The sequence below is a fragment of the Pipra filicauda genome, unplaced genomic scaffold (genome assembly GCF_003945595.2).
Source record: "Pipra filicauda isolate LSUMZ 115617 unplaced genomic scaffold, ASM394559v2 scaffold217_size2002032_pilon, whole genome shotgun sequence".
Classification (NCBI taxonomy): Eukaryota; Metazoa; Chordata; class Aves; order Passeriformes; family Pipridae; genus Pipra; species Pipra filicauda.
Genome location: NW_024104329.1, coordinates 864263 through 886347, shown reverse-complemented (window position 1 = coordinate 886347; position 22085 = coordinate 864263). Strand labels below are relative to the sequence as shown.

Here is a 22085-nt window from a genome sequence, read left to right as displayed (position 1 = left end):
GCAGCTAATTGGATCTCAAGCTCTATTGACATGTGCATCCCTAGGTGGCTGGGGAGGTTTTGGCACTCTTTTCTTGGGTCTGTGTAGTTGGAGATAACAGGTTGTTAGCACTGGAAACACAAATGCAACCCACCTTTCATGTCTCTTGACAAACAAAGGCTCAACAGCCTGTATCATGTTAATTAGCATCCTTCCCGATTTACTTATCTGTGGTTATACTGATGGCTGTTGAGGACAAATGAAAGTGATTATCTATTTTAAAATTTAAAAAACAAAAAAAAGGCAGGGAGGCTGAATACAGATATCCTGGGAATATCTCCAATGTAAGCATAGGTTTTGAAAGAGGGAGCATTTCCCTTGCTGGTCTGAATCCAGTGTACATGGGATTTCAATACATGAGCATAGCTCAGCAGATTCTTTACATCCTGGCACAGGTGTGGTCCTGTAGCCTCTAGAGACTGAGGCAGAGTTACCATTTACTGGGACATGCAGGAAAGGAATGACTCTAACAGAACCATGTCTGGGAAAAGGCATGTGAGTAGGAGGGATGGCAGAGGAAAGGGACAAGGGCTTTGAGGAAAGATTGTGAGATCTGTGGGACACAAGGCTGATGTGTGAAGACAGAAGAGCATTGCTGAGAGCAAGAGTTGGTGGGATATGTAACTGGAGAAAAGGAACAGAAGCTCTTTTCTGTCAGTCATCTGTGGAGCAAGTATATGAAGAAAATCTGCTACAAAGGGAGTTTCATTTTGGAAAAGAAATGGCACTGTTAGATCACGATGGCACCAGCTTTGCTGGTGTCCCTGCTGTTGAGGTGTTAGTATCATTTTTTCCCAACCATCTTAATAATCTGAAGAAGAGCCTATTTATATGTAAACAAAAAGTTCCTTCTGTGGAAGCAGCATTAAATTTATCCTGAATGCTGTATAATTAGGTACGTCACAAAAAACATGCACTTCATTGTTCACTCACCTGAAATTCCTCCAGCATGCTGCTGGTGAGGCTTTTGTCACTCAAAATGCATAATGCTCAAGAAGAATTGACTTAATAATGTGATAATTACTTTGCAGTGTCAGACTTTTGAGTATGCAATTGATTTTATTTACCTGTGTAGTTTTACCCAGCCCTTTCCCCATGTTTGCTGCAGCATTCAAATTCCTTTAAAACAAGAAGCAGCCAGCCAAGAATTCATATTTAAAATTTTTATTCCTAGGTTCACTAAAAATGAACAAGATTTGGGGCTTTTTAGGGTGGTCTAGGACTGTCTTGTTGGGAAGTGCCCATGCTCAGGTGCCATACAAGACAGAGAGCTTAAATAAGCAGTTGACTCTGCTTAGAGAAACAACATAGCTGCAGCTTAACATTTTGGGTTGTATCTCTGAGCTAGTTATGATGTACTTTATTTAAACAAACTTGGGGGCTTGATGCACAAGTTATTCAGCTGTTGCTGTGTATAAGAACAGATTATATGGCAGTGGCCTCTCCAGCTCCAGAATAATGTACTTTCCCCTTACATCAGCAGTAACAGAATGCTAAACATTCACTTTATATGGAACAATGATAAAATGCCTGTCTCTCCCTTGGTCTTTTAAGGAATCATTTGGACAAAATCAGGTGCAGTTTGCTGAAAACATTTGAATTTGCTCTTGCATGAAAAAATTTGAGTTGCAGAGCCTAGTGACTTGCCATATTTGTGATCTCTTGCTTAAAACAAAGAAGCACTAAAGCTGCTGTGGGATTCATTGGCATTTTAATAGTATGAATAGTACAGGGATGTTTCTGTGGCTCCTTTCCTGCAGCCTCAGCTGTTTGCTGATGTCTGCATTTGAGCACGAGCAGGTGCCTGTGGGCAGAAGACAGTGACTGAAACTGCAATTAATTGTATGCACAAACTATGGACCCAGGAAACATTGGTTTGAAAAACCCAAGTTCTTTGACTTTCTTATTAGCTTTTTGTTATAAAAGGTATTGCAACTTCTTGGTTCTTGTCAGAGCACATGGTGGGAGGTTCTTTCTCTTATAATTTCACCAGTTGCCTGCTCCAGGCCAATGCAAGATGTGCTTGTCCTTCCTTTTGCTTCCTGATGAACCTCAGTTTTACCCTCTCAGTGCCAAGAAGGTACTGACTCTCTCAGGTCAGAAACTCCAGTCCTTGTCTCAAGATTCTGTACAGGGTTTCCTCTCCCAGAATAGGTTTGGTATTCAGATACCTACTCCAAATTATGATATTAACTTCATGGCATGACTAGAGTCAGATTATTCCTGTTTTACAAATAGAGAGCTGAAATACCAGAGAAACAGTGACTTTTCAAGACTATGTAGGAATCCTACAGCACAGCTGAAAGGTCTTACCTCAGCTGACCCAAGTCAGTACCTCTCAGAAACATTCATTCTTCTTCCTGCTGCCAGCCCTTTTCCTCTGATCTTCACTTCTGTATTCTTCACTCTTCTTCTGAAGTTACATAGCCAGTACCAATGCACCTCTCTTGGTATCAAACACTGCTAGAGCAATAAGTATTTCAATTTAATTATGGAAGTGTGGAAGATCTGTAAAGTGTTTGACTTCTGACACTGGCTTTTGCAGTCAAACTAGGAAAAGAGAATTCACTAAGCAAGAGGTTTTCTGTGTTTAAGGAAGCAACTAAAAAAAAAAAGTTGGCAAGAAATTGGTATGTTGTTGCTTAACTGCCAAACATCAGCAAAAATCATGGAATATCTTTTACTTACTAAAATCTTACAAGATTTCTGTTTACAGGCAGGTGATATAAGGAAGATTTCAGCGGTGAGGAGGGCTCTCAGCTTCTTATAGACAGGCCTGAGGACATCTCATTTAAAACAAGTCTTACCTGTTGGTACAATCAATCTCATCTCTTCTTAGCAGGCAAGGGCTCTCACAAATGACCTTATAGATTAGGCACTTTCTGTTTACATTCGATTTCCCACGCCCTGCTATTTGTAGAGAATGATTATCAAGGCATTAAATTAAAAGTTTTGCCCAGTGGGAAACTATTGGATATTTTTCATTTCCTTAGAGCCTCTCCTGTTCTGGTGGAGAGGCAGAGAGGCAGGGGAAGCAATCACCAGAAAGGTCAAGAATATTTGCTTACCTGTATTGAAACACCGCTGAGAGGCTTTGTCCAGTTTAGGAGACTTTTTGGGTAGAATTTTCGTTCAGGATACGGTAGGAAAGCACCGAGGCTTGAAATTAAAAGTCTCCAGTTGCCTGGAGGTTAGAAAGCTGGGGTTGTGCTGGCATCCTCTGGCCTTTTCCTAAAGGCTATGCCAGAATCTAAGTGATACCTCACGCTTTCAAAAAGTTGAAAAGAAGTTAATAAGGGTCTCCCCAAAGTCTTCTTTTGACCTTTATTCCAGAGAAGATTACAGCAAAGCCACCTTCCCTGTCAGTGTGCTGGGGCAGCGGAAGGACTTTGTCTCTTCAGTATTGGTAGAGCTTCAGTTTGATCGTTCTTGCATCATATTAGCTGTAAATATTGATAATACCCGTGTTCTGCACAGACACAATTTCCTTGTTTGCCCAAGGCGTTTGGCTCCAAAGCACTTCCTCCTCCTTATCAGCAGGACTGGGCTTCACAGGGAACAGTATTTGTCTTCTGTTTCATGCCTTAACAGTAAGTACATAAACTCCAAAGCCTTCCATTTAGACAGAGAGTGAGAGGAGAGGTCTGTGAAACTACTCCCAGGAACTGAGAAGCTCCTGCAGTCCTCCCTTCACCTGTATTACAGAGATGGAAATAATGATGAGCCTGGGTTTTTCAGCGCAGAATGTTTATGTAGTGCTTTCAGCATGTCTGTGCCAAGCAGGGTTTTGTTGTTGCTGCTGTTACGCAGTATTTATCTCAGTCTCAATTATTCCTGAGTTGTCTTATTCAAGGGGGCAAGGTGGAGTCTGACAGCTCTTGATCCTCTTGAAGTATGCTGGCTTCTCCAGCTGGGCTTGTCAGCCAGCCAGCCACAGTTCTGCTTGGAGGCTTCAGATTTCTGAAGCAATGAGGGGACAAAGCTGACAGTAAAACAAGCCTTACATGTAAATTGCTACACTTTAAGTAGCTGTCTCAAGGGAATACAGATTAAGAAGGAAACACTTTTTAATTTGGCCTGGATTTATATACGGGCTTTATATAAGATTTTTTAAGGGATGTTTTGTCACAGCTGTAGTTTAGATGAGGCTCAGATAGATCCCTGCCCATCCTCCATCACTGCATCAGCTGCTTCCAGCCACTTTTCCTGACCTCTGTGGCAGGTTCTCTCCAGTTCTGCCACATCTCTTGTAGCTTTCTCTTCTCTAGTTCAAATACTGGGTTTCCTTCATTGCCTGAAACTCTCTGCACGTGACTTATCCACCTTAGAGCACTATATGGTTTTTAGAAAGTCTCTGTAACAGGACGGTGAGAGATTTGAGAGCACTATTAGGGCCTAATGGAAGTCAATGAGAAAGTATTGGTGTTCTTTGCAGTGGGAACAGGATTTTACCTTGGATAAAGTGCTAGTAATATGCTCTAAGAAGTGGTTCTCTTAAAGGCCTGGGTTGTAGTGGATTCACACTGGGACACATTTGTCTAAAATCTGGTGGGGCTGATAAGCATGAACAAGGCTCTGATATGTCTGAACCCAGAAGTCATAAGAATTTGCATGGGTGGGGGTGTCGGCTAGAAGCTTTCACATCTGATCTGTTGACCAATGAATCCCAAGGAGGAAGAGAATTTTTCTCTTCTTCACTAACAGATTGATAAAAGGTTCTTGCTGCCAAACCTTTCAGAAACTTGTTTGTCTAAGGAAATCTCTAGTATTCCACATGTCTAAAAATAGGTACCTCACTTAAAGTAACAGTTTGCCTGCTTAGAATTTTTATTACACTTCATTGCACTCCTTCACTAGAGTTGTGCTTTGTGAAGGGCCCGGCTTGTTTTTGGAAGAATACAGCAGATTGAAATTGCAGAATATTAAATATAATACCTATAGTCCCTGTTTTGAGATAGACATTTTGCCTGGCTGAGGACTGGTAGTACAGAGACAAACAAGAGAAGCTGGCAGATTGGTGAATGTTGGGTGGGATTATTTGTCAGGAGATGTGATGAATCACTGTGGTACAGCATTTCATTTTCAGAAAGATCATCTCCTGAAAAAGTCAAATTAAAGGCAGAAGAGGCAGCTAGGGGTGTTTTGTGAGTTTTCATTTAAACCAAACATATAATTAGAATAAAGGCATATTGAAAAGTTTTTGCTGTTCTAAAAATATTTTGAGAAAGAAATAAAATTGAGATTGGAAAGAATCAGGATGACCTGGAGGAGCACTTGCCCACTGTGCTCCATAAACAGACATTGTTTTACTTACCCCTCTCTAGTCAAAGCTAGTTGGAATCATATGTCTAGAGCTTCAAGCAGTGCTTCAATTAGGGGAAAAATATCCATCTTACAACCTTATAGAGAGGTTATTCAAGCAGAGGTCAGTGTGCTTTTAATAGGACTGCACGCAGAGACTGGACTCCTCACAGTGTGAGTGAGAGAAGGGCTCTTGTTTGGTATCGTCTGAGCTCTTAGGAAGTCCAAGGCTACGTGTGCATCAGGACTGATTAATTCATGCAAGGTAACACATTAATAAAAAAGGCTCTTGTTTCCCTGGCTGGAAACAGGGGAGACAGTGGGGGCTTCATGCCAGTACCTCAGCTGCAGACACAAGGGCCAATGCCTGCTTCCCCTTTTTCCTGGAGCCAAAGGGCTTCCCACAGCCTCAGTTGTTCTGTACAAGGTTATTCCTAGGGGATGATGAAGAACTTTCTGACCCTAGTGTAAGCAAAAAAAAAGAGTGGGAATGCTTTAAGGAGTAGCTCTGTGAAAAAGAAATTTTAAATCAGCTGCTCTTCAGAGAACACTCTGGTACATGCACAGCACACCTGATCAGAAAGTAAGTTAGAAACTTTAGTAAAGTTTAGTAAAGTTTTAGTAAACTATGAAAAATCCTGCCTTTACAATCAATCAAATAAATCTAAAGTTCTATGTGTATATGTGTAAAACTCTGTGATATTTCCAGATACCTTCCCATGACTGTGGACATGAAATAAAAAGATAATCTGGAGATACTGTTTCAAAACATGCTTTTGCCTCTTTCAAAGTTGCAACCTAGGTAGAGGTGAGAGAGATAAGGAAATGAGATACACAGGGGTGTGGATTCTAAAAAGCTTATGTCCTCTTCCAAACAAGATTCAAGCAGGCACTTTCTTTTTAAAACAGCAAATACTGATGGATCGTACAATGTGCAGGACTTGACATTGAGGCTTTTTGAAATAGCAGCAGGAGAACTGGTCACATAGTGCCTGTTTTCTCAAGTAGCGCTCTGCTGCTTACTCAGTTTGTGAAATATGGAAATCTGCTGCCAGTTGTGTTCCCAGTGTGAAGGTCATGCACTCTTTGTGCAGGGAAAAGTGGTTAATTTTATGAGTAAGAGAGAACTTGCTTTTATGTTACCTCAGCAAAATGCTTGCTAGTGAGGCTTCTCCAGGTGAAAGGAAGATCAGGAATGCTTGGTGGGGACACCTCTAGAGACCACGTTAAAGCACATGTGGAATAAGTAAGTTGTTATTATTATTATCTATCTCAAATAGGACATGAAGATTGCATTAACAGGGGTGGCATGTGAGCCCTTGTAAAAGGGATCATCATGCTGAGCCACTGTACTGTTTGCAAAGCAAAACTTGAGTGAGGAAATGCAAATTTGGCATTTTGCATTCTTTTGGTAACATGCATTTGCCCTTCAGATAAGCATCACTGTTCTCCTCCATGTTCCAGATCAGTGCTGATATGAACCTAAGGCTGGTGCATAGCTCTCTCATTGTACAGGGTGGATTTTTTCTCAGGTGTGATTAATTAATATTCAAAATAGACCTTTCTCTTTCAAGACAACAGATCTCCTAGCTGGGTTTCTGTCCCCACCTGCCCTCAGCTATACTGTTCCTCTTCACCTCTGTTTGTTTCTGAATAAGAAGTAGTTTTTCAGCAATTAATTCACTTCACTACCTCTATAGGACATTAACTAAATTTCAAAGCCTCTCTGACACTAGCATCACAACCATGCCCTTCGGTCCTGACTGATGTCTCTGCTGGAGACCACAGCAGATCCAGTTGAGACACATGGAGCTGAGGGTAAGTGAAGAGCTGAAACCCAGTTCAATCTAATTCTTAAATGAATGCTAGGAATTCCCAACACATGTAAGTTTATCATTTGTTGCCTGTAATTTTCTCAACTAATTTCAAATTTAATGACAGCTCTCAGCTTTGGTTTTCTCTTCTAATTAATGTACCAGTGACTATGTATAATCTCTGTGTAAAGCCAAAAGCAGCTTACACGATAATTACAGTGGGATCACAGCACCTACTGTTTAAGGGAGTCACCAATGAGAAAGTCCTTGTGTGATAGTTAAGACGCTGAGATTAAGTTGTTCATCTTTCTTGTACTGCCTCAAAGCTATTTTATTAGTGGCTCAGCATGATGGTGGTAAACTTTTGGGAAGGAAACAAAAGAAATGGAGAGATCAAGCACAGTCTTTTGCACATACAGCAGAGATGGACATGATGAACTTTTGAGGTCATAATTTTTTGTGGAGTTGTACTTTTGAGTGATTTTAATTTACCCCATAATAATTATGATGTAGTGGGTTGAAAATTCCTCTTTTACACTGTGCAAGATGCTTTGCATCCACCTTTTTTCCAGGTGCTTTTGAAGACAATTCTGACTGCACAAAACAGAAGGGAAGTCCAAGTGTATGGCAGAAGAATACCTTTGTTCCCTGTGTTAACTCAAAATTAGCATTGGTTACTTCATTTTAGACACCCCCCACTATCCTCCCCCCAGGTGGAATGGCAAGTGTCAGAGGGGCAGTGACTAGAGAATACACCACATCAGTCTGTTTTACAATATGGGAGAGAGTATGTATTAAAACAGACTGTCCCCATGAAACAAGTTGTGACTTTAATTATAGTTTTCTTTTTGCTGTTGCAGCAGGATGATCTCAGGATGGCACTGTATTTTGCAGTCAGATTTATAGCAGATTGATGGAGAAGAAATGGGACAGGTCTGCTCACCCTTCTTGCTATACCTTGGATGTCTAACAGACCACTAACATTGACAGGCACCTAGGGGAGGGGTAATGTATGGGCATATTTGAGCAGCACTAGTCAGTGTTTTTCATTTACAACAGAAAAATCAGGTTAAACCATGAATATCCATTAATTATTTACTTCCTTGTTGATGTTTGCTTGATTCTGTAGAAATGTGTATGTATGGTTAGACTAGGAGAGAAGCACTTGCAATCATTTTGGATACTACCTGTTGGTGACCAGTGAATCCAACAATAGCCTGCTTTACCAGCAGGGACTCTCAACAAGAAAGCACCATCTTCAGTTGCAAAACCCTCAAAAGCAGAACTTTGTACTTTGATTAAATCAAGAAAAATGTGTTTATTAAAGAGCAGTTCTGTTTAGTAACTGAATTCTGAAATCCTCTCTGTCCTGAATTTTAGATAGCTCATTACCTGCTGGTTCAGTATCATTAGGTTCATCCTGCTGTAAGAAGTGGGGTACTCTGGCTGATGGAATAAACGCAAGTCAGAGCATCAGAACAATGTTAATGCCAGTGTTGTTCTCCCAGGAAGCATAAGGAAGATGCTGAGGGGTACTTGGTCACAATTAAAGGTATTAAGCTAAAAGGAAATGCTGTGTGTAGGTGAACATTTTCATATATAGGCCTCATTTGCAAAAACGAGTGATTAAACTGTGTCCGGTCTCCCTATAGTACTTTGGTGGTTAAGTGAGAAGGGAAAAATGTTTGGAAGGTCTCTGTGATGGAAAACATGAACATAAACTCAGAATAGGAACTCCTCATGTTCTTTACAAAGTGCAGGTACCTCTAATAAATACTGGGTCTACTGGAGAAAGGTGTTAGGAAGTGTTGGTTCCCTTCTTATTCAGTACAGGACCGTTGTCCAACACCCCCCTGCACTTTAATTCTGAAATGTGGTACTCAGTAAATTCTAAGGTTTGTGTCTTTTGTTGTTGGTTTTAGATTGACAAGTATGCTCAGCGGGATCTGAAGAAAGGACTTCATTTGTATGGGACAGATGGAAATATTGGCCTCACTAATGCATGGAGCATCATTCAAACAGATGTAAGTCTGAGTTCTCTTTTTTTCTCTTCTTTACCCTCTGAGTTCTTTAACAGCATGTTCTGGGTGTGAACCTAATTAAACCTCCAAATCCCAAGCCAATCTCTTTCTCCCACCCAGTCAGCATATTAGCAACTAAACTCTCTGCTTTTTGTAACAAACAGTAATTTTTATTTCTCCTTTGACCAGGAATAGCTTCTTTCTTTTAAAAGTTTATGTTGATGCCTAAATATCGTATAGTTCTGTGCTGTGTGGAGAGTGAAGGAGCTGGTCAGACAGGAAACAAGCAGTACCTTCTCTTTAAAGTCAGAGGGGTGGCTTATGCTGTGATTAAGAAAACAATGGCATAATAGCAAAGAACAACCTCAGCCCCTTTTCATTTCTGTCCTGTCTCCTTTCACTGCTATTGTTGTTTCCACTAGTGTAGTGAAGATGGAAACAGACCACCATGTTTACAACCTCCTCCTACAGTCAGTACATTTTCCCCAGCAGAATTCAATCATCCTCCATCACAGATGGGCTGGGAATGCTTTTTGCTACTGCTGTTCTGATTGTCCTGATTCTCTGACAGCCCTTGGCCAGTGTTTGTTTCATAAGGACTGGTGAATACTGTAGCTGGCTTCCTCCTTTTGTCCTTGTCTGGCTTGCTGAGGAAACACCATCACTGACAGTTTGGGTTTATTAGCTCTGTACTTCTCGTTGCATATTCAGTTCAGTCAGTTCTCCTGGGGTTGATCTTTCTGATTTCATTTTCTCTGCTTCTTGAACGAGGAAAAGTGCTCCAAGTTTTTTTCTGCTTTAGGCAGAAGCACTTGCACTGCCCTGGTTTCACTCAAAAAATCTTTCGTAGCTTTCTCAATTTCTCCCCAAGAGGTGCTAGTGTGGTACAGACAGGAGGGTTTTAGTCTTGCCTCTGATGCCTTGAATGGATCAAAGATGATAACCTCTCCCAGGAATACTCTTCTGTATGATACAAAATAACAGGAGCAACAGGCTGCTAAGAAATGGTCTGAGAAATGAAAAATTTGGGGTTACAAACAGAACAAAAGAACTGGTTGGCCAAACTCTATGTGCATCTTTGGGTCTGCAGGAGCTGTCTGTGTTGAGTGCAGTAGGTTGCCTGCAACAGTACTGTGTGTGAAAGACAAACACCTCAGGTCCAGCAAACAAGCTGGTACCAGTTTTGCATTCTAACAACTGCACATAATAGGTTCTTTTAGCTACCTTTAAAAGGCCTCAGCACCTTGCAATATTGTTAATATTTTCCTCCTTCAATACTATTTCCTCTTTCCAATACATCAGATATGAGAAGGCATCAATTACTGACAAGAGAAATGCATTTTGTGGTGTTAGCCCAAGAGTAAGCCATGTGAAATATAGATAAAATTTTAAATACCGTTGCTTATATCAAAGAGTATTAGAAGTCTTACTCTTATACAGTAACTTAACTATGCTTAGTAAAAATGTAGTAAAAATTACTAATGTTAAAATGTTTGCAGTAAATATTAATCGGTCTCAGTGACACCCCAAGAATTGTTAAAAGCATATAGCAAAGGCGGGGGAAGAAGCATTGTTTGGAGGACTCATGGGATATAAACACCATACTTCTGCTCCCCTTTCTGTAAAATAGGTTCAACAGTATATGCTATGTCTAGTTCACCTAGTCACATTTTTTCAAGATGTTCACAAGTTGGATTGGATTCAGAAAAGAGGTAAAAGAATAATGAGAATTTTGGAAAGTATGGTGAGAAATTTTAACCATTTTATATAACCAGAAAAATATAAAGTAGTGATGTGATTGCAGCCCATTAAAAGAGATCAGGAAGGAAAAAGGGTTTTGAAAGAAAAGGGCTCTGTAATTGATCCAAGAGCTAAAAACTCAAGATAAACATATCGGGTGGTAGGATGCCATTGTACAGCAGGACAGTAGATTTCTTAAAGAGCAAGACAGGGTTTTTTGCTTAAAAGAAATGGTCATGTTCAGTGACAAGCTTGGGTTTGATGTTATCTAACTCCTAGGAGCTCATAAGATAACAAAGTGCTATCTCACAAGGTGTGTACAGGCATGGGGCATCACGCTCTCAGGGCCACTAGGAAATTACCATGCACCACTGACAGTGCCACAGTGTGAGTCGCCGTGCTCCCTGTGCTGGGCACTGAGGAGGAAAGCAAAGAGCTCCCATAGATCCATTTTTACTGCTCTACATAATTGGTTTTCACATGTATCTTTCAGAACTATTTAGGAATAGACTATTGCAGTGGTGCAGCAAAGACAATTCCAGCATGGTTAATTATGTAAAACACTTTGCAGTTGAATAGTGCTATCTAAATGCCAAGGGGATTTTTTTTGTGTAATAATCATTATCTCTTACCTTCCTAATCAGTAGAGTGTAATCACTGATAGGAGGATTAAGGCAATACAGGGGATTTTCTGAAAGGCAAGTCCCAGCCCAGGCTTGCTGTTTGCATTTTGTCTCCTAAGGCTCTCAAAAAACCCCACAGTAGAGCTAACCACATGTGCATATTAGGACAGTGTCTCAGAACTGACTTTCCTCATGGGACCAGTAGACATCAGGCATTGGTTGAGCTATGGGCTGTGTCTGTACATGAATGGAAAACAGCAGCCTCAGGAAAAAAGCATGCCATGTGAAAAACATGACAGTAACAGAAATCATAATGAGACCTTCCCCCTTGTCCCCTCTGTCTTGCACTCCTTCCTTTGCAAAAGTATTTTTCAGAGCTTGAGCAGTGGTTAAAGTAGTAGCCCAGACATGAGGGACTGGAGCTCTGGCACTGGAGCTCTTCATTTCTCCTGTGGTTTGCTCAGATAGAGACCACACCCACCTGAGTTCACTAGGTACGACTGTGTATGGCAGCTTTTGCTTAAAGGAGGAGGAAACTGTTTTCCAGGAACAGAGCCACATTTTGATGGCATTTGATTTCTATGGGACTGCCCAGTCACAAAACAGAGGGGAGTTTTGACTGGGAGTGTGGATACCCAGTGCTCACACAGTGACTTGTGAGAGGTGATTACTCTGTTTTTTTGTCAGGTGTGAAAGGCCAGAGCACCTTTTGAGTAAGGCTTTATTCTCTGAAGGCTTTGTGCCTTGAGAAAAGGTTTTCCTCTTTTTAAAAGACGCATACAATTCCTAAGTAACTGGAAACAAGGAAAAACAGGGCCTGTCTGGTCTGTCTTTAAAGAGGAAGTTGCAGTTTCGGCCCATGACTGATCTGTTCATATTGCCAATAAAGGAGTTGGGTTGAGCTGCACACCTGCAAAACATGTGAGAGGAAAAGCAGTGGGCTCATTCTGCAGTCACATTAAGCCTCTAGGTCAGGGAGCTGTTTCAAATTAGAACATTCTATTGATTTCTTTTTAATACCTCCAGCTAACGAAACTCACAGCCTTTCTCCATAGCGTTTCAAACTTTAAAAGGATCAGAAACACGAGCAGATGACTTCTGCATGTTGTGACTGAAGACTAGGAAAGCTTACAAAGTAGTTTTTAAACATGACTAAAATTCTAACAGTTTAAGAGGTGAGTTACCCTGAACTGCACTACATTCCTTACCCACCACCTGGTTAGAGTTACAGGTGGAGATCATTAGGAAATGAGAAACAGGCATTAATTTTTAAACGTTGCTTCATCCCCAGCATCTTTGTGATCAATATTTGAACACTTCTCCTTTTAACTAACCAGGCAGTAATTTGAGAGGCATGCAGAAAACCTATTAGCTTCACTAAAGTGAGCCACATTCAGCTCACTTTTGCTGCTGTGTAATGTCCTTTCATGTCTATTTAGACCACTGTAACTGAGAAGAAAATTTGACCCATCTCCCTCTGTCCAGTCATTGATTCTGTTAGATCAAGCTATACTTTAGAATTACTGCTGAAGCAATCCAAACCACCCATTAAACATGATTTTTAGAACAAAACTGTGTTATTCACCACTTTTAAGTGATGGATGAAAAAGCATATAAAAGGCATCCTGCCCTGTCTCTAGTTCTTTGTCACATTCACAAAACCAGAAAAACCAGGCATTGATAACAAACTGTCTGCAACAAGGATCGAATGTCTGTTTATTTTCATGAACCCAGCCTGACTGATTTTGCCGGAATTTGCCAAAGATAAGGCCTACTTAGCCTTCACTATTTGGATTACCTGTAAAATATGTACAAGTGTCCAACTCGTTAACATTTCTGTTGCACTAAGATAGAAACTTTCTGTTTAACATTAATTACCAGCCCTAGATACCCCATGCTAGAGCAGCAGTTACTTGTTAAAATAAAAAATAAGCTATTTGCAAGCAGCTTTGCATCCCATAAGTACAACACAGAGACCTCAGTGCTGTTTGGTGCTGCTTGGCTGGGAAAAGCACCTCAGCACCATGACCTTTGACTGCATCATTGTGTTGAGCATCCCCTGCATGTCCTCAGCTTTTGGAAACCTATGAGCCACTTCAGAACCCCACAGATTATCAGTAAGGGAGTGATTTATGTCTGTACAACAAAGGGGGAGAAAAGATCTGGTTTGACATCTCAGGAGAGAGAGAGTCTCCCACATGAAACATCCGAAACAAACTGCAGCATATTGTCATTATTCCTAGAAACACTGTTCAGCAGGTGGAGCTCAGATACTCAAAGGCATTTGACAAGCTTTGGCTTGTTTGAGCAACTCTGCCAAACACTGCATGAACATCCTCAGAACTACTACCTCATTGTCACCTTATGCCATAAGTACCTACATTTGTTCATGGAGCAGCACAATTGCCTCTCACACTGCATGGTCTTTCACAGCTGTGAGCCCTAGAATTGAGTGACCTGGGGTGTCCAAGTCAAGGTGTCCTCAAGTTATGTTATTTGAGACAACAGTTAACATTTTTAATGGATTACCCTCTTTTAAAGTGTGTTTGTCTGGGTACCCCAAAATAAGTACAAGTAGTTTCTAATTGTTTCTAAAAAACATGAGTGTATTGTTCCCTGGTGAAACTAGGAACAGAATTAATCAATTAGGCAACCTTGTCTAATTTTTATCACTTAACAAGCAAAGGGAACAAGACAGGACTGTAAATGTGATCAAAAAAATAAATGCAGTTGTAGAAAGAATCAAGTCTTCAATTGCTTCATGACAATCAGTCTGGCATTGGCAGAACATCAGGCTTTGTGGATGAACACGAAGTCTGGTAAAACTGGCTACAACAAACTGCTGGTGACAGAAATTATCCTTCATGTGACCTGAGCTTTCTCCATCCTCCAAGTTGTAGGACTGTCTCCAACTGTAGTGCTCAGAAACCTTGTAAATTTTCAAAAGAGAACATTGCTCTCAAATCTAAGAGGACTCTAAAGAAGTCCTCATATTTTGCTCTTTGTCCTCAATATTCCGCTTTCTTTCCATAGTCCCTCATCTCCCTCAACAATTGGCTACTTACTGTTCAGCTTCGTGAACCTGGGATAAATCAGGTTGCCTGTCAAATGATCCAAAATCACTCCCATACTATCTTTTTTCTACTTGAACATCCTTAATGAAGTCTCTGAGTTTACTGAGCTCTCAGTTTATCTGTCTTTTTGGCTTCTAGCTGGGCCCCTTTGCTGCATCTGTACTGGTGTCCCACTCAATCCCACTGTGGCTCGTTTCCTTGTTCTTTGTGTCATTGACCTACTGCCATGGATCCGTGCCTCTGCCCCCTAGAAGTGCCGGTCACTGGACTTGGCCTTCATTGAGCAGTGCTGGCTCACTTGCTGGTGCTTTCTGGTCTCTGTGGTGTTAGTTCTCTTCTGTGATCGTCACCTCCTCTCCTTTAGGACTGTGGATCGTCCATTGCTTAATGCTTATAATTCCTTTGTCTTCCAAAGATATTTCTTCCCGTTACAGTTCCAGACTATTTTTTTCCAGTCCTAAGACTATTGATCCTCTGCTATGTCCTCGATCTTTCCTTAGCCCTTTCTCCTATTGCTGGGTCTGCCGTGTCTGCTCTGCTCTTGTACAGTACACGGAGAACCTGTGTGGGCAGGCAATTTGTGTCCAGCTGCAGCTTGTCTTTGCAACTGCATCCCTTCCTATTTTCACCTTCTGGTTTACCAGGAATTTTTACTCTTTGGAGCCCCAACCCTATCTGATGGCCTAGGCACCTCCTGCTTCACAGGCTCCATAGGATCAGCTGTCCTCAACCTGTTAGTGAGCTCTTAACTACAAAACCCATACTTCATCTCCATCTCCTTAGCCTGTCAGACTTTGACACCCTTAGCCATGCAATATTACGGGGAGAAGGGGTCTAGTCCTGATTTATGCAAACTTGTGTCACTTGTGTTTGGCCAGAACATCACTCAAATGTCTCAGCCCTTACCGCTGCGTTCTCTACATCACAGATGAGCCACATTTTTAAAGCTTGCTGTTTACAAGCTGTCACTTCTCACTGTCTGTCAAAGAGCTGCCTCCTGACTCTAATGATGACAGCCTGCAAGACCTTCTTCTTGTTAGATTTCCAAATAAACCAGCTTTCCTCAAATGCATACCATGTGTTCCATGCTGCTCCTATTCGTTTTTTGGGACCTGTTACTCATGGACCTCCTGTTTTCTGTGCAGGAACATAGAGGGGAAAAAAGAAAGCTACAAACTTTTTACTTTCACGTCAGTTTATAGAAAATGAAGCCTGTAAACTCACAAATCAAACAGTTGCAAGCTAAGGATTGATTCCTACCACAGACCAAATCAAAATTCGGAGCAGAACCTTGCGGGAATAGATGTTAGTCCAGGAAAGTTTTCTGACTTTTTCTTGGCAGAAGAAAAACCCTGCTGTGAGCACTGAAACGTCTCTATCAAGGAGTACTTTTTGTGAGTACTTGAAGCATCATATGATGCATGAGGCAGCGCATGACACCTCTGCCCTCTATAGGTCTTGAATGGCAGATTTTGTGTGTGCAACAAGACCTGAACACTACAACTCTACCTACAGCCTGAACTGCACAACTGTTCCATAGCAAGGGAAAACTCTCTCTCAGGCCAGTGTAAACATCAGGATCTGAATTAGGTCCTTGGTCCTGGTGGTGCAGATGTCTGCATGATTATGGGTCTATCACAAACAAGAGGAGTGGTCTCTGTAGGGATGCAAAAGATACTGAACAGGCTTATATAGGATCACATTTAAAGAATAAGATCTCAGCAAGTCATTTTGAGGCTAAGTGGGTGGCTGACTTAGCCCTGAAAAAGTGTGAGGTACTGCCAATAGCAGAGAGTGGTTCTGCAGCCCAGTGTTGTCTTTTTTTACTCATTAGTGCTAAAGTGTCTAAATACCAACAAATTCATACTTTTGAGTTAGCATAGAGGCAACAGATGGTGTATACATCTATATGGTAATGAGTCTTAGCTTATTTTGTATCACAGGAATATCCCAGTTCCCAGAGAGGGAAGATGATTACAGTCATTCCCTGTACCATTACGTATGTTTCCTATACCTTTCTTCCCACTACCAAAGTAGAACAAACCTTCCGATTTAGCACTATTGTAATCTTTGTGTCCTCGTATGCAGACACTTAAAGCACCACTATTTAGCAGCATCAGATGATGACATTAAGAAACTGCACCACAGAGAGACGAGGAGGAAATACATCTTTTACTGACTGGCAAAGACTTTCAAAGGTGATTAGTAATTAAGAGCTTAGCGAGAAATTTGCCTTGTTAACTTCAATCATGATTCTAGGAGTAGTGTGCCACAGAGATCCCACTATCTTCATCTCTTGGGTGCTGTATCTGTATCTTTTTTACAGACAAGAAGCTGTAAACAACTTGTTATAATTCTGCTCAGTCACATATCCTTAATCTCAGTACTCAGCTAAGGTTGTCTGATTTCGGCTCCTGCAGTGTCCTCCCGCTGCAGATGGGTGCCTTTGCTTCTTGCATCAGCATCAACATACAAGACCATATTTAAACATAATATAAGAGTGGAGAAAAGGGTCCATTTGCGTAACACTGAGGAAGTACTGCATTTCTTTAAAACTTCAAGCCTCTGCTGGTATAATCTGAGTGTCCAGCTCCAGAAGGCAGAAGTCAGAACAAGCAGAAGTCAGTGACAGGTTGTACTTACGGTATCGCCTTGGTTCATCTTTTTCCAGTTCAGGTGCTGTGGAGTCTCCAACTACACTGACTGGTTTGAAGTGTACAACACAACCCGGGTGCCAGACTCCTGCTGCTTAGAATTCAGTGAGAATTGTGGACTTCATTCCCCAGGGACCTGGTGGAAAGCGGTGAGTAGCTCTCTAGCACCATCTCAGGAGCTGTCTTGCAGCCCAGGTGAAGGGCAGGCAGGTAGTCATCTGCAGGGCTATACAGATGATAAGGTATGCTGATCTTTAATCAGGTGGTTCCAGAAGGCTCATGTTGAGCTGTGGCCTTTGACCTCCAGTGAAACTTCCTATTTAATTATTTTTAGGAGCTGAAGGGTTTCCTTTCAGTAAGCTTTAAGCTGTTATTTCACATAACAGACAAGTACATTCCAACACTGATATGCAGCATGGTCTAGCTACAACTAGCTAGGAAATGACAGGAATGTCCTTTTTAATGTCCCACCTGCTGGAGTCAGGTAGCAATAAAAGCAAATGGCTCATACACACACAGGCCCTGGAGCAGCAGCCATAGCTTATCATAGCCCAGGCAGTCCTGAGGCAGGAGGACTGTGAGCATAGAGTGCTCTGCTCCAACCAGGAACTCTAGCTCAGGGGCTTCCACTGCACAGTAGGAAAGTGGGAACTGTTTTGCTGAATTGCCGGCAGCATTTTTTTTCAGTGAGTTTTTGCACTTGCCTGTAATCAAATTCAAAACTCCATGGGATAATTTCCCTACAATGGCCTCAGTAAGATCTTTCCGGAACAGATCATCAGAGCCTAAATTCTTCTCTGAAATTAGCTCAGCAATTCTTTGTGCTCATTACAGGTATTGCAATTATGCAGGGGGAGTGTGGAGTAAGGCCATCTTATGAAGTGGAATTATAAGTAAGTTTTGCTGCTTCTAATGGTTTGTGAAGACAATGACTAAAGCTCTCTTGGCCACTTTCTAGCAAAATTTCATACACATGGATTGGCACTGGCAGAGGCTGAGTTCACATCAAACATGGCTTCCTTATACGTCTCAAGTAGCCCCAAGTCATTTAAGGGCTTAAATGTTCTTCTGTTTTATCTGTGGTCCCAAGCAGATCAGTGCAGGTTAACACTGTGTCTTCTGGTGGGCATTAATAGTTTTTCCTTTATACATATGTGAAAGCCACAAACTGAAATCTGAATGATTCTTGGCCTGAACATTTACAGGACAGCGGGCACTGTTTTTGCACAAGGTTGTCTTACAGACACTACTTATTATTTCAAGAAAGGTTTCACTTGGGCCAGTTCCACCCAAAACTGGATCAGCAGCATGGAGTTACAGCTACTGCAGAATTTAAAGCAGGAAAAAAATAATGGAGGAGTGCCCATACTGCAAATTGAAATGATGGAAAATGTTATGAAATGGGTCCATGTGCAGCAGGAGTGGCTACTGAGCCACTCTCACTGGGACTTTTGGGTTTCATATATATGTAGGTATTATAAGAAGTATTTGTTTCCCTGAAACATAGAGAAAACGAAAGCCTCATTCTAAAGTTCTAACTGCTTCTGGTTGGGTTTTAGAGGGCAAAGAGGACACAAAACCACTGCTTGTTTATTTGTCATGGTTTAACCCCAGCCTTGTACTAAGCACCACACAGCTGCTCACTCACTCCTCCACAGCTGCTCACTCACTCCTCCAGCGGTGGGATCAGGGGGAGAATCAGAAGAGTAAAAGTGAGAAAAGAGTGGGTTAAGAACAATTCAGTGGGGCCAGCAAAAGCCACGTGTTCAAACAAAGCAGAACAAGGAATTCATTCACCACTTCCCATGGGCAGGCAGGTGTCCAGCCATCCCCAGGAGAGCAGGGCTCCATCCACACGTAACCTTGACTGGGGAAGGCAAATGCCATCATTCCAAACATCCTCCTCTTCATCCTCTTTTCTCCCCTCTTTATATGCTAAGCATGATGTGACATGATATGAAATCCTTTGGTCCCTTTGGGTTATCTGGCCCGGCTGTGTCCCCTCCCAACCTCCCATGTAGCCCCAACTTCCTTGCCAGTGTGAGAGTACAAGAAGCAGAAAAGGCCTTGGCTCTGGGTAAGCCCTGCTCAGCAATAACAAAGATATCTCTATATTGTCTACCTTGTGTTCAGCACAAATGCAAAACACAGCCCCATAACCACTGTGAAGAAAATTAAGTCTACCCCAGCCAAAACCAGCACAGTAGTTAAAACTACTGTTAAAAGGTTATATGGAGCAGTGCTCATGCAGCATTTTGAAGGTGCACATTTTTTTGTCATTAGAATTAGTACTCCATGTTCAAGCTTCAACTCAAAAATACACTGTACTTGCTCCAGTGCTGAAATTATAATCCAGGCTACATAGCACCTTAGTCAGATCTGATTCTTCTCTGCCTGTATATTCCCAGGGGAATAGAGCTGTATGTTTATGGCTAATACGATATTATGTGGATTTTTTTTCTAGCCTTGCTATGAAACTGTGAAAATATGGCTCCAGGAAAACTTATTAGCAGTGGGAATCTTTGGATTGTGCACAGCTATGGTGCAGGTACAGTTTAATATCAATTTTCAAATCCTAACTAATTGTAACTAAGTAATCATAGATCCAGATATACTCTGCTCACGCTGGTTTTAATAATTTTTCATGATGGTAGAGTAAAATTCTGCAAGATTTAAGTCCTTTGTGTTTTAATTTATTTAAAATAGGTACAAGATTCACCTGTATGTCAGCGCTTCATTCATGGCCCAAAGTCCCATTCCTAAATGCAGTGAAAATCTCAGTTTCCAGCTCCCCCTCTCTCTCACCCTCAAGATATAAGCAGAAAGGATGGCATTGCTGAGCTAATTAACACCATGTAACTGCAGATTAACCTGTGGTCGTTTGGGTTTTTGTTTTGTTTTGTTTTTTAATTTTGCCTGGTATGCCACTAGCAGCAGCAAGAGAGAGCCTGGGATCAGAATTCTACTCACATTCCCACTAATGTCAGATTAGGCAGAATGGCATGCATCTTACTCTCTCATATGTCATGTATTGGCTGCAACTTATTAATGCAAATGCCTGATGCCTCACAGGCCCAAATTCAGTAGAGTTTTGGTTTTTATTCCACTGTTGTGAGCAGATATGCTTAGGAAAAATGCTCAACCAGATCATATGGCAGACAGACAATTTAAGACTGTTGTTAATATATTACCATACTTAAAAAAAAAACAAAACCAAAAAAATACCCAGCTTTTGAGCATCTGTGCAGCATTTAGGGGGTCTTTAAAAGATACACTAAAATAACTCCACCAACCTATGTCAAAGTCCTTCTCATAAATACCTTAAATATAATCAAGTTCTAAGACAATGCTGTCTTTCTGACAGAAAGACATTACTAGTTTGCATGGAAGAAAACACTTCAGACAATTTAAAAATGCAAATTCATATTCCTAGTGAATGCTGTGCAATGCAGAGAAAACCCCTCAGAACATGAAAGATTTTCAGTCTGTCTTCCAGCTGCACTATGTGATTGCATCTAACTGATGATGAAAGTTTTGATGCACTGTCACCTCAAATGATTTGGGCTCCCTCTGTTGTTTCTGTTTCAATGTTGTTCTGGCCCTAAGCGTGCAACAGCTTTTGTTTTTCATGTTAAGAATTCTCTAGTTAGAATTATACAGTGGCACAACTTGAAGGACATATAGCCCATGTGACAGAAGAATCTTCTTCATTGTGCCTCCTCCAAATTACAAGTTCAGCCACCACGGTTTTATTATGCAGCTATCCCCAAAGGTATTCCTTTGCTAGGAAGCAGAAGGCAGTGTTCAGGGGATACTTCCAAAAGGCAAGTGCTTTCTGTAAAACAGCACCCTAAAACCTAACAGTCTTATTTCACTGTGGAAGACTGAGACTTGAAGAAGATTAACAACTTTATAACCATTTTTTTCTTCATAAATAGAATAGTGTGTGTATTCATATACTCTTTCAAAGTACTCATTAACAGAAACTACTACTGATGTAAACACTAAATTTGAAGTGGTCATTTTAAGTGCTTAAAATAAAATCCATACCCTAAAAATTTCTACTTGGCAGACCTTCATTTCAATGACAATTCTTTCAGTGGTGTTGCAAAGGGAAAATAACAAGCACTTAGTATATTCATATAAGTACTTCAACTGGAAGGAAGATAAGACTCTCTTCCCCATCCCCTTTTCTGATGAAGTAATCTACAGAGGCAGCACAGCAGGTCAGTAGTTGGCTGGCAGAAGAACCACCACCTCCCTGCTGCTTCTCTTGAATAGGCTGAGTAGAAAGACACATACATTGTTGATGAGGCATTGATGGCCATGATTAATGCATTTTCAGTCTCCAGTGATTCCCCCACAGGGACCTGTGCACACATAGACCTGGAAAGGTAAAGTGCAATAAAGTAAACCACAGCATCCTTAGGGTCAGGGATGAACCTGATGTCTTTCAAAGCAACAGCTCCAGAGGTACTCACAGAGCCCCAGAGCTGTGGGTTGCTACTATAAAATATTTTCAAGCAAAAGACATCCAAATTTTTTTTTTCCAATATGCCTCTTCCCAGTATCTTGTGGCTGCTCTTCATAGAGAAACCAACTCTCCTCTGCTCTCATTGTTTATTCTGTGAAACAGTAACATAGATAAGCACAAAAGGCAGACAAACATTAGGAGCAGAACAAGGGCATGAATGGGCAGGAAAAGCAGTATGTGATGTGTCTTCCTGTGTGTGAACAAAACTAGTGCCATGCTTTTTCTTGTTGTTTCAATAAATAGGGTTTTTTTACTTACTGAAAAATGATTGGGTTTTGTTTTTTT

General features: G+C 41.2%; 1 protein-coding gene across 7 annotated transcripts in view; it reads left to right on the top strand.

Annotated features, from left to right (window-relative positions):
- The window catches only part of TSPAN4 (tetraspanin 4), a 360542-nt gene that overhangs the window by 329873 nt on the left and 8584 nt on the right, over positions 1-22085 (top strand). For all 7 annotated transcript variants that reach the window (XM_027727703.2, XM_039381185.1, XM_039381187.1 and 4 more), the window contains 3 exons: positions 9077-9178; positions 17284-17415; positions 19731-19814. In XM_027727703.2, coding sequence (XP_027583504.1) covers positions 9077-9178; positions 17284-17415; positions 19731-19814 — 318 coding nt within the window. The remainder of the gene's footprint in view (positions 1-9076; positions 9179-17283; positions 17416-19730; positions 19815-22085) is intronic.